Here is a 13,598-nt window from a genome sequence, read left to right as displayed (position 1 = left end):
GCTGTAGGCCTCAGGAGGGTTGCCACATTTCTCCCCACTCTTTCTTCAAGTAGGAGTGGTTTAGAATTCAAAATGCTGTCAAAGTTTTCTCCAAAATAAAGGCTTCCACAGATATGGGTTAAGTTCATTTACTCTAAACATATTATATTTTAGTGGTAATCTTTCTTTAGCAGTTTTTGTACTGAAGTATTCAACTAAATCATGATCACACAATTGCACTTAAATATTATTGTTTTCTGTACATAGTTTATTAGACATGAATAAGGTATGCATCATTGTGCAAATTAAATATGTTTTTAATTTGGTGGTGATGTAAAATTTTGTCAAAATATGTTACATCTGAAAGGCTGTAAAATCTAGTGATATTGTTATAGTACTTTCCAGGTGGATCAAACCTAAACATATGTTTTTCAGAATAATTGTGCAGACTTTGCCTGGCTCACCTTTAGGGTGATAAAAGCCCCAGAAAAGATCACTACTTCACATTTAGATTTTTTTATTCTATAGAATAATTTCTTGCTCATCTTTAAGGTATTTCAGATTATAAGTTCCACCTTAGGTGATACAGAATTCCAATATGTCATTTTGGGGTGTTACAAGTCTTCAACATCTGAGATGGTAATGAATCTTGTTATCTGAGCAGCCATTTCACTTTTTACATTTTAATTGTAGGTACCAAAACATGCAGCATTTAAAATACCAGATCATTAGTGTACCTGTGACAAAAGAAATTTTAATTGTATCAAAATAATCAGCAGCATCATAATTTAACTATTGTTTCAAATTTCACATTATATGACCTTGATTTGAATTATTTCTAACCCAATACCTTCAAATTAAATTGAACTAAAACATTTTAAATTGGCAAAAAACCATGCACTTTTAGCATTAAGACAATCAAATGACATATGACCAATTGGCATGAAAACACTTTCAAAGGAATGTTTCAAAAACAATTTAAACAAATGATCTATAATCTAAATTATTTCAGTCCTGAACATATAAATTCTACTTTTATTCAAACTGGGGTTTGGCGACCACAAGCAGCCCTGGAGTGCCACAAGACACTTAGATGTGGGAATGCTAGAAGTTAAAGGCAATGGGTGGCAGACAAGATACCAGACGAGCCACTTTGCATGTCATACAATGAGATCTAAAACCGCTTTGCATGTTACGAGTTGCCTAACCATGGCCCCAAGTGAGAGGGAGAGAATTTATCACCGCCACACTGCTGTGTGTAGCGCTGCTCTGTGGCGGCCCGGCCAGAGATCAGGCCAAATGACAGCACCGCGGTCGCCCGATCCCCACACGTCAACGACACTACAACCCCAAGGCTCGCACAAAGACGTTATGACAATCATAATCCTGCATCATGATTCCAGTCCTCACGGACTAATATCGTGTAGAAATTGCCAATAAAGATTGATCTCATATGATGAAGGGCCATATTTGTCAAGAAAAACCATTCTGCCCCGCAATTCATTTCATCACTGAAATATTTAGGAGGCGTAATTATCAAGCCCATGTCTGTACCAGGTCGCATATTACAGGAGAACAAATTTGACACAGGCCTCTGGATCAGGTCTAAGTATCCTACTACTGTGTAATCATACCAATTACCACCTATAAAAAATGTACAAAGATAAAAGCCCTAGATATCTGCACTTTGTCACCAGCTCATAACAAGTCGCATCCACACGCTATTATCTCAACCCAATCTGCCCAAAATGACATCTCCAATCGTCCAGTGTGCATCACTACAGCGAGGCAATCATAAAAAAAAACGACACATGGCGATGACTAGCAAACATCCCTATTGAATTTTTTATCTACTCTTTTTGCTTGGGCATTTCCCAAACCACATGATAAAGATTGAAAGCAAATTACATGCAGCTAAACTCTTTTCCATGGAGAGAAAAATATCACAGCAGATTACATTGTGTGATGGTCTGTACAGGGAAAATTGGGGCTCTATATGGTACAGCAAATCCTCATCAGTTACAGCATCATACTCAGCCATATTAAACAATGAACAGTTATTAAAATATTGTCGGTATAGCTCCATTTTATCTATCCTCCAAAATGTGAAAAGCTTTTGTTTATAGTTGTCTTAAAATCAAAGTTACATATTCTTGTGAGTATTTGTTTTAATTTGTTCAGGTTTATATCGTCCTTACAACAATTAAGGTCATACGGAGAAGGCATTTAACTGAGGAAATAAAATACAAGCTCTTTTAGTCTATTCATATATCAGTGAGCATTTTAAATCTTTGTAGATCAAAACATTTTACAAATTCAATTTGGAAACACTACTTTAACGTTGTTAAAGTATGAATAATTCATCAAATACAATTAAAAATATCAATGACTAGGAATTAAAATCAGAACCGTATATATAACGTTAGTTTAAAACAAAACTATATAATATAGTTCATATATAATTTTTCAGGATTTTTATATGAAGATTAAGAAAAATTAAATAATACAAATAAAATATTTTGATGATGTTGATAATTGAATTTTAACAATGCGTATTACAGTATAATTCATACTCATAAAGAATAGAGACTTTTAACTTCTACCATACTGAGGCTTGTTAGGTATAATGTATTAATAATATTATTATTTTTTAAACTAAACAAAAACCTTTCTCATCTATTTGGGCCAGGTCAGTGTCATTGTTTCCCACTAATTACATGATAAGCCTATAATGATAGACTGTCTGTACCACCATTCATTGGGGGTAGTGGTATGGGTAACAGCCCTCCATTGCAACTTAAATCCAAATTATGAAATTGAAATCAGAAATTTTGCCAGATGCTTATAGGATATGATATATATTTAAAATCGATTCGGTATTTCCACAAATTGAACCTTAAAATTTCCATATCGGCTGAACACCCAACAAAGCCTCTACAAATATTTACCAGTAATAAGCCCCTGCTCTGCAATAAGCACCATCCCCTTTCTATCAAGTCTTTTGGAACCAGAACTACTATCAGTAATAAGCCTATTCCCTGAAGTTGTTCTTGTCCCAAAAATCTTGTGATGCATGAATCAAAAAGTTGATCCGAATACTGATAAAAAAAATAAAAAATTGTTACTTTAATGAATGAAGGATACTATCAAATTATAGCACTGTGCCAGTACTAGTACTAGTTTTGACAGTGCATAATTATTCTTTTGAGTCATATAATTATGTAATTATGCACTGTCAACTTAATCTATATATCTAATTTATTTCTCCGCCAAATTGCTGTTTGGCTGTTGTTGTTTTGTGTACTCACTCATGACGTCATCAATTTCTGATGTTTACACATGTATAAGACGTCACAATAAATGATTGTTGTTCTGATGACGGCTACCCTATAGCAGAAACATGTCAACAAAGCTCTCCAATAAATCGGACCATTGAATGAATCCCCGTGTTGGGCTCATCGTTTTTACGTACACAAACTCAGTAATATGAAATCGTCTAATCAAAATGAAAGTTTGCACATTGTTACTGACTGGTATTATGTGTACACGTATATGTCACAGAAAAAGTGAAAAACTAGATAAAAAACTACTGTATGTGAACACTTCACAGTTACGTTATTAACATATCCATGCTACATCGTAATTTTGTGGGTGCTTTTCTGTAATATGTACTCATCAACGTGAAATGGTAGATAATATCACTAAAAATACAAGTATTTACAGCTGGGAATTCTTACATTACAAACAGAAGCCAAACAAACATTTTAAAGGGCTGGCATAGATTATAGTGGTGCGCAGTAGTATCGGTATACCGTATATCAAGATTCTATTTGAAAAGATATGTATCTTGGAACAATTTCGACTTATCGGTACACTTGGGGTCACTCGGGAATTTTGATTTATTTCTGTAAAAACTCGTTTTATGATAGAAATTTTGAAAATATTCGACCACATGCTTTTGATTTTTGTTTTCTTTTGAAAATATTCGATCAACTGCTTTCGATTGTAAATATTGAATAATAAAACATTTAACTTCCATATCGATTGTTTTCAAGATGATGAATACTAAAAACATTTATGCATTTCCAACCTGATGCGTATCAAGCGTCTGGTTCACAGAGACTATCAGAGTGGGTAGTAACGTTTTCAAAATGGCGGACATCAGGTTTGTTTAGCCATGATTATAATAATTTCCTTCATTATTGCCTTACTTAGAGAAAAGACTTCTTCTGACTAAATATTACGATATGTATTATGATATGTATCATGGTACGAGGATCCTGTTTTGCAATATATAGCGATACAATATTTTTGCGATACCCATCCCTAAATTTTCTTAACATTACATCAAAAAGTTAAGCAATAGCCAGTCTATTTTTCCATTTGCCGTAAAATGTAAGTTTGTAAGTCCCCTCTTTTCAAAATCCCTTTTATTTCCTACTAGGAGAGGGAAACTTATTTCTGGTCAAGTACAATTTTGGAAAGTAAATTCAATTAACCAAAAAACAAAAGAAAATAGTACACTTGCTAAAACTAAATAATGACATAATCCAAGCCTTCACACAGATATCTGGGTAATTGTCTCCGTAATTATGTATCCTGATATGGTATGTGCCTCGCCAGAAAAACTAGACATGATCAAATGTCAATGGCCAGGATCAGACTCCCTGTTAATGATGCACACCTCTTCAATCACAACGTTTATAATGGTGATTTTTTAATCATTCATCATATTGGACTGTCACAGAAATTGTCATATATTTGAATGGTGACAATTTTTATTCAGACTTCGAATAACACTACAAAATCAGCTGTAGATTAGAAACGACGACCTATAGCAGGCTTCATAAATATATCTCATATAAGTTTTAACTAGATTTCAGCAACAATGACCAGCACACAAGTTTTGAAACACTTCAACAAAGATTGCCCATTAGTAGAAATAGTATGGATTCTAGCTATATAGTACAGCTACTGGAATCCACAACAATTGTGTCAAAATTGAAATAAAGTTTATCAAATGACATATTTTCATCTGTTATTTTTCCAAACCATGATAGCCTTTTCATCGAGAGGAACTAATTTGATAGAGCTGTGTGGAGTCTCTATAAATGTGAGGTGTATTGCCTCAGCTCGTAACCACCTTTTCATCGAGAGGAACTAATTTGATAGAGCTGTGTGGAGTCTCTATAAATGTGAGGTGTATTGCCTCAGCTCGTTACCACACTGTCAGAACAAGATATAAAGCCCTTCATAGAAAAAAAAATAAAAATCTCATTTCAAATTAGATGTAATAATTCATTTCAAATATCCTTTCGTTGGCTGTCAATTTTTTACAGTTTAAAACAAATCCTACTCTGTTTGTGAAATGAACTACAAATGCTTCATTAAGAAATAATATGGCCAGAAATGATCAATGGGATATTTTTTATTTGCATAAGAAATTTTATTGTGGTGTAGTGACAATTGCCTTAATGTTTGCTCCTGCTATTTTTGGCAATGACCTTCCTCGGCATGTTTGCTTCCCCATAAAACACAATACCAAAAAATATGGATATAAATCATAACGCTCTTCGTAGGGGATCGAAGCCACGAATGCAGGAGGGAAGCTCGAGCTCTACATTTGCTTTGTGTATAGAGATATAAAATTCTTCACTGAACTGTGAACAATGTCTGGTGGGTGATAAACTTGATCATCGGGTGATGTAGTCGACCACTAGCCCTGGACCAAGCTTACGACAGGCTCTGTCATTTTCAGACGCCACGACATTATTTCAATATCAGTAATTAATCACTTCAACCCCCTGACACTTGTTTTTTACTTTTTTCATAAAAGGGTCACTAAATGAGAGAGGAGCTTATAGAAAATGTGAGAGAGTGTGACCTTTAATTTGGTGTGTGGACGGCAAGTCTTTATTAGTCATATCTTTAATCATTATTACAGGCAAACAGAGGACGCACAAGTGTGATTTTTTCAATGATTTGGGTGTTCCAACAAAAACGCAGTGATCATGGTTATCCATCAGTTGTGGTGTTATTATGGCCCTTAGCTGCTGGTAATCTGGGGTGTCCTGTCACCTTGCCTTCGTGGGGACACCCATCTGTCAGGGAAGCCACCCCTCTTCTCACAACCCCCTCACTCCTACCCTCCTTATAACACTTCGCCCAGCCAGATCTCTAACTCACCCTCTGCCCAATATTGAAATTATTACCGTGTTCAATAGCACAAATTGAATTAAATTTATCTTCCTTGGTTTCCCAAATTTTACACAAAAACAAAATGAGTATGGATGTTGGAGCACTCCGGTTGTGCCTAATAGAGTCTTGCCATGCAAACCCACTTTTCACACTGCATACGCTGCACAGTGGATGGACCAAGTCTTAACCAAACATAATTAGCAACTAATTTAAATAAATTTCAAAATGTTGTGTTCATTTTTTCAACAAAACAAATTTCATTATGTTTAAGTCTAACATCTGTAACAGCAGAAACAAAGACGCATGACAAGTACCTGGAATAGTCATTAAACCAAGCCTATCAGGTCACCCTACAAAATCAAGATAAATTACAACGGAAAAATATCAGTACCGTAAATACCTAAAAATCTCACATTTTTACTCAGAAATACCTTAATATCAAAATATTTTTACTTAAAGAATACCTTGATATCTAACATTTTTATTCATAATACTTTTATATCTAACATTTTTATTCAGAAATACCTTAATATCTAACATTTTTATTCAGAAATACCTTATTATCTAACATTTTTATTCATTTTAATTTAGAAATACCTTAATATATCAGACATTTTACTAAATTAATACATAAATATCTGACATTTTACAGAGATACCTAAAATATCTAACATTCTTACTTCAGAAAGCCTAAACTATTCAACAAATTTTACCTTCATAAATTAAAATATCAAAGATTTTCAGTCTGAAATATAATATTGCCCTCAGTCAATATTTTTCAAACAGGTGCCACCATATTGACTTCATGAAAGGTCCATCTAATACATTGTATCACAGTTTAATTAGCAAATACATGTACATTAAACTTTTGTTTAAAATATCTCACATTTTAACTCACAAATATATAAAATGCCAAATTGTACTCATAAAAACCTAAAATACTTCTTATTTCATTTACTGTGAATAAGGAACATTTATATGTAGGGAAAAAAAACAAAAGAACGAAATTCATGGTTGATTTGTAAAAGAGATCTGGAGATTAGAGTAATTTTTACAGTGGACACTTAATCATTGTTCAGTGCATTCATACAAAAAGTTTCAAACAATTAAAATCAGCTAAGTAAGAGACAATCTGTTACAGATTTCACAATCATCAGGTTAAATTTAAAACATTTTTGTTTTAGATAAAAACACTAAGAATGATGTATGTTCAATATCAATATGTTGTCCTAAGATAAATAAATTGTTAGTACATGTATAACATCTCAATCATCTTGTATTCTATGACATTTCATAATGTAAATGCTATAATAAATCAATTCTTTTAACACTTGTAATCCTAGAATGTTTCCTGATTACTAGCTAGAATTATAAAAACACAGTAATGTATAACTATGTCTCTACTCACAGTAAATATTGTTTTTAACTACTTGTGTATTTTAAGTCACTGCAGAAAATCAGCGTTACATTTAATATAGGTGACAGCGAGTTATGTTGGGGGGAATATTGGCCTTTGACACGGCCACTAAGTTTTAAACCTGTCTATCAAAATAGTTGATTTTTAGGTATCTATATCTTCACTGAAAGGATTGATATGTAGGTTTCTTTTGCACTTATTAGTTTTTTTATCTAATTTCACAGAACTAATCTTTATCATTAAATTCTCAACATACCTTTAATGTGACATTAAGTACAATTAATAATTGTGACAGTTTAACCTTCGAATGCTTGTTTTTGTCAGATACATTGTCATATAATGGGCTCTTTTCTATTTAAATGTCAAATACGTATAATCATAAAAACATTTTATTTCCTTCAATTAAACTTTCAGATAAATAAATTATAACCTTAATCATATATCTTGAATTGTTGAAAAAGTTATTGGCCAAGATGGTAGCGAGTGATGAATGGACATCGGTGAGAGGTGAAAGGCAGGTGTGTTATACCACTTCACCACCTGACCATGCACTTTCATACATATCAAAGATGTGTTGTCTTTTAAATAACAAGAACTTAATTGACTATATTCATAATTAATATCACCAATAATTTTGGGGTATATTCACTAATTTTTATTTTGCATCTGTTCAATAAATACTTAATTCATACATCACAAAAAAAAATGTGCAAGGGAAATTTTCACAGCAAAATTGCCTTCACATATGAAGCCAAAATTCTTTGTATAAATTTCCTCGTTTACAGTATATATTACACAGACTTTCCATTTCTCGATAGCAACATCTCTGCTTTCCCAACTATATCATTTATAATGTTCATAGTTGATTAAGTATCCACTATAGCAAGTTCACAATATCACAATATCTGTGATAGCTAGATGTTAACAACTGTCAGAAAAACTTACAAGATTTAGTCTATGTGTATGCAGTTTTGCATCCATAAAACTTCCACATAGTGGAAGACATGTTTGAAGTCTGCTTTGGAGTTTGTTGTCACCATCTAAATTCTAATCTTAAAAAAATGTGGCTTAACTGGGTTTTACATATCCTTTGTTGAGTCTATAAAGCAGGAAAATACTTAATGGACTTAAAAAGACACAACAAATAAAAACAAATTAGGATTCAGATACTGTAAAGCCAAAGATGTATTAAACTTACCATATTTTACTTGCATTGTCAAGGCGTTTTCTATTGTCTTTTTTTTTTGCTCTTGTTTCACTGATTCCAATTTTGATTTACAATTTTGAATTTCTCCGATTGTTGATTAACAAGAATTTTTGTTTTGAATGTAGATGGATTGCCTCCCTTAGAACATCTTATCAAAAGAAATAGAAAATATTATGAGGCAACATGTGTTTACATGATCAATTATTGTTAATTATACTGTCAACAGTAGTGATAATTCCTATCTGTAGCTATATACATATAGCTAAAGTTCTATTCTAATAGGGGCAATGTAGTTGTTATTCGCATATAGAATCACCAAGATACGACAGAAGTACTAAAGACATGCATGTTGTTGAGTTTTACTTATATACTGGCATAGCTGAAGTTCAATGGTAGTGACACCAGCCCTCTGTACTGGTTAAACGACTCAGACAATCACTTGTCCAATACACCTGGACACTCCTTCTCCAGTGTTTGTAGCCTAAGGAAGCCTAAATCCATTATGTAAACAGTCCCTATTGACCCATACTTAAATGTATACTATCGCTGTCAATGTTTGGGAAAGATATTTAACCCAATTGAATCGACAAATGGAAACCAAACATACCTTTATATCAACAGTGCTTTGTACTAGGAGACAGATAATATTGCTTCATTGTGTAGACATTTATGACTTTTAACTGAAATATTCTACTTTCTTACCTTTTTGATTTCGTGAGTAAATAATTGTTTTCGAGGACAGAGCCTACAGTTTATTGTATCTTGTAAATTTGAATAAGAAAGTAGACAGCAGTCTAAAATAAGAACTTATCAGTATATATATATATTACTCATACACTCACCAGGTAACATTTAACTCCCTATACTTGTATAAATATTCTCTGATAATAAATGACTGGTATCTGTCAAATGACCACAGTTCTAACTGTCAAACCAAACTTGAAATTTGAACTGAAAATTCCAACAAGAGTACATATACAGCTGAGGGGAACAATACAGCTCCACAGGATTCAAAATTAATTCTTCAATCAAATTGCATTAAGTATTGTAACCCTGATCAATACTAGTGTAGTAGGAGTGGAAAAATGCATGGCCAGACCGGGATTCGAACACGGGACCTCCGAACACTAGCCGGAGGCTCTACCGATTGAGCTACCTGGTCGCCGATGATCAACCTGGTCCAGTTCCACTACACTCTTCCCTCCCTTTTAAAGTCTTTGACCCCGAAGACTTCATAACCCACAACCCAGGTTCGGGTATCCCCTTGTCAAGTATTCACCTCACTTGAAACAAGGTTCGGTCACAGGCACTAAATGTAGTAGGAGTGGAAAAATGCACGGCCATACTGGGGTTCGAACCTGGGACCTTCGAACACTAGCCGGATGCTCTACCGATTGAGCTACCTGGCCGCCGATGATCGACCCAGTCCAGTTCCGCTACAATAGCAGCATATACTGCTCAAGCAGATATAGAGATCTTTTCTTTAGCTCGACTAGTAACTAGTGACTAGTAAGACAGAGGTCTCCAGTTCGATCCCTAGCGGATCGAGGCAGTGATTTAAAATAAATCATACTCTCTGTTACAGTATGGTAAGGTAACAACAAGAATTCTTCATTGAAAATGTTACTGAAGAAACAATAACAAATTATTGTACAGAGGAGTCCACTTATTTGCATATCGCTTATTTGAATATCCCGCTTATTTGCATAAAATTCTCAGGTCCCGATTTTCTTCTTCTTTATCTTTGTATTTCATCTTGTTAAAAGATTATTTCAAATCTATAAGAAATGAAATTGCTACAGTCATAACAGGAGTTGTCAGAAGACAACAATGCTCCCCGAGTGGGTTTAAATTTGGAATCAATTTTTCAAAAGTAGGTCAAAGATCATGGTAAGGTTCAAAAGGTCCACAAATGTAGTACCAATGGAAAGGAACTGCCATAAGAAACACACATGTCACATACCTAAGTTGTATCCTCATTAGTATTGACACAACACTGTTGTATAAAAACTTTAACCTAGCTGTCTGGATGCCAACACCAGGGTAAAGAAATAGCTCCCCTGGATTTCATACAGGCGAGTTAAAATGATGTTAAATATCTAGATGTCTTTTAACAGGTAATACCTGGTATGTATACCTTAAAACTACAGTAGTGTAGCATAATCCAGTTCACAATGTTGAATTTTACTATAGATAAAATCAGTACTTGTATTTTCAACACTTTCCTATAATTGCCCTGATTTCATTCATATATTGATTTATTTTAATGAAATTTTGTGTGATGAAAAAGAAACATCTAGAGTTTCCCCAAGTTATTTACAGGTTGATGGAAGAAATTATATTACCAACAAAACCAAATTTCCATCAGCACTGTACATGTGTTCCTTCCTATAATTACCAAAGTATTGTCAAAATGGCGTTACAAAAATTCATATTCATCACAGTAAATATTTTTTGATTTCTCTAGATATGGTAACAGAAATTAAAGAACATATAGGAACATTGAACCAATATCCTTCAGTGTGCAAAGCTTCGTTAAAATCAGTTTATCCCCAGTCGGCGAGGACAAATTCATTCGGAAAACTTTTAAAACTAAGATTTTTACAATAGGAGAGGGGGCTTATTTGAGGATAAATACGATACTGACTTTTACACTGGGGGATGGGGCTTATTTAAGGATAAATATGGTACCAAACTTTTACACTAGGGGAGGGGACTTATTTTTAAGGATAAATACGATTCTAAACTTTTACACTGGGGGACGGGGCTTATTTAAGGATAAATATGGTACCAAACTTTTACACTAGGGGAGGGGACTTATTTTTAAGGATAAATACGATACTAAACTTTTAAACTAGGGGAGGGGACTTATTTTTAAGGATAAATACGATACTAAACTTTTAAACTAGGGGAGGGGGTTTATTTAAGGATAAATATGGTACTAAACATTTACATTAGGGGAGCTAGGTGACTTATTTTCAAGGATAAATACGATACTAAACTTTTTCACTAGGGAAGGGGGCTTATTTGAGGATAAATATGGTACTTATACACCAGGGGAATGGGCTTATTTGAGGATAAATATGGTATGATAACACTGGATAACTAGACTTTATATCAATATATAATATGATGATATTGGTGTGCAAAACATTGCACATTAATTGCAGTCTATAGCCTACATCTAACACACAAGACTGCAAACACAGAAGTTACACCTGTAGTGTCCTAATTGTAAATCAACATATTTCTATACAATACTCTGACACAATGTCAACATGAAGGGCCAGCTATTCTTAAGTCAACACAATACATATCAAATATAATATATTGAACAACTTTCTGTAAATACAAAGTATATTGAATATCAGCAAACTGTGCTGGAGCTTGAAAACTTAACACCCCATTGTTAAACATAGTCTAAATATGTTTAAATTTGAATTATTTATACTTTCTATAGACTTACAAATGTAACATGTATATTGATATTACCATTCTACACACCTGCTGTCGACTAGAGTATAAATAAGATACTTTCTAGTTTTTAAAACACAGGCTGATGGAGCACAGACAGACGTTCAGATGCTACCGGAGTTGTTTCTCTTGACTCAGTGATTGGGGAAACCGCGCCCACGATCAAGTCACCATATGTTTTAGTATTTACTCGTCTCAAGTCACCATATCTGTTTTAGTATTTACTCGTCTCCAGGCCTTTTTTTTTTAGATTCATGTTTTGTTGTTGCTCGGTACAGAATATATGTCTATGATGTACTTATACAATTACTCTCTGTATTGTGTATCCTCGTCATGAGAGATCAATTTCCAATTATGTATGTTGTTTGCTTGTATTTAATTTGAATTTATTCAAGTTATTTAATCTTGTTCACAATGACGATGAGTAATTCACCACTTTTGATCTTTGTCAACCCAAAAGTAAACAAAAAGTATACATTAAACTTCATTTTTTAGCAAGAGACTAAATTTTGTGTATAGATATTACATTTTTATTTCAGGAGATCCATTCTGTCATCAGTTAAAAAAGTTGATGTACCCTTTGTATTTCATATTTAATCCATTACTACCTGTATAATGAATATTTACCTGTTCTGGACACAATTGTATAACATCAATCAAATTTGCTCACCTGTAACAACAAGGGTGTGACTGGCACCACATGCGGCCAACTTCACTCGACCTCCAAGATCATTGCTGAAATTACTCAGGAGTCCATCTTTGAAGGCCACATCTTTCTTCATTTGACTGGAATTCTGACCAAACTCATTACATCCCCAACAAACAACTCGACCTGGGCCCAAACCTTTCTTACTACTTTCACGTTTGACTCGTCCAGAAAGTTTCCTTGTCCCATCCTGCTGGCCCCGCCCAGACGGTTTCCTCATTTCTCCCTTTTCCATTTGTTTTATTCATTCTAATCTATACATCACCTGTAAAATCAAATAAGACATGATTACTAACATCTTCTATTATCAACTAATTACAGTTACAAATTTTAATTTTTATGTCATTGAACCTAGAGTTAACAATCTTCATTAGGCAGTGTGATAACAAAGTGTATTTTTGATATTTACACGTATAAATTAGTGATAGTTTAGGAAAGTGTTTTTACTATAGTTGAGTTACAAAAGTGTTCATGAAAACAAAATGTAATTATGATTTTTATTGTAAATAAGTGAATTGATTTGTTTTTTTTACTTATAGCTGTACATAATACATTTTAAACAGAAACATGATGGTTTTACCAATAAATTGTAAATACCATACATATTTCATTTGTAT

At 33.5% G+C, this 13,598-nt stretch overlaps 1 protein-coding gene across 5 annotated transcripts in view; it reads right to left on the bottom strand.

The window, feature by feature from the left end:
• Positions 1-13,598, bottom strand: part of LOC117334342 — a 137,704-nt gene that overhangs the window by 108,930 nt on the left and 15,176 nt on the right. For all 5 annotated transcript variants that reach the window (XM_033893898.1, XM_033893899.1, XM_033893897.1 and 2 more), the window contains one exon: positions 12,946-13,246. In XM_033893898.1, the coding sequence (XP_033749789.1) occupies positions 12,946-13,216 (271 nt within the window). In that variant the 5' untranslated portion in view covers positions 13,217-13,246. The remainder of the gene's footprint in view (positions 1-12,945; positions 13,247-13,598) is intronic.

The sequence above is a fragment of the Pecten maximus genome, chromosome 9, assembly GCF_902652985.1.
Source record: "Pecten maximus chromosome 9, xPecMax1.1, whole genome shotgun sequence".
In the NCBI taxonomy this organism is placed as follows: Eukaryota; Metazoa; Mollusca; class Bivalvia; order Pectinida; family Pectinidae; genus Pecten; species Pecten maximus.
The sequence above is the reverse complement of the archived record's forward strand: the minus strand, read 5'-3'. Positions and strand labels throughout refer to the sequence as shown.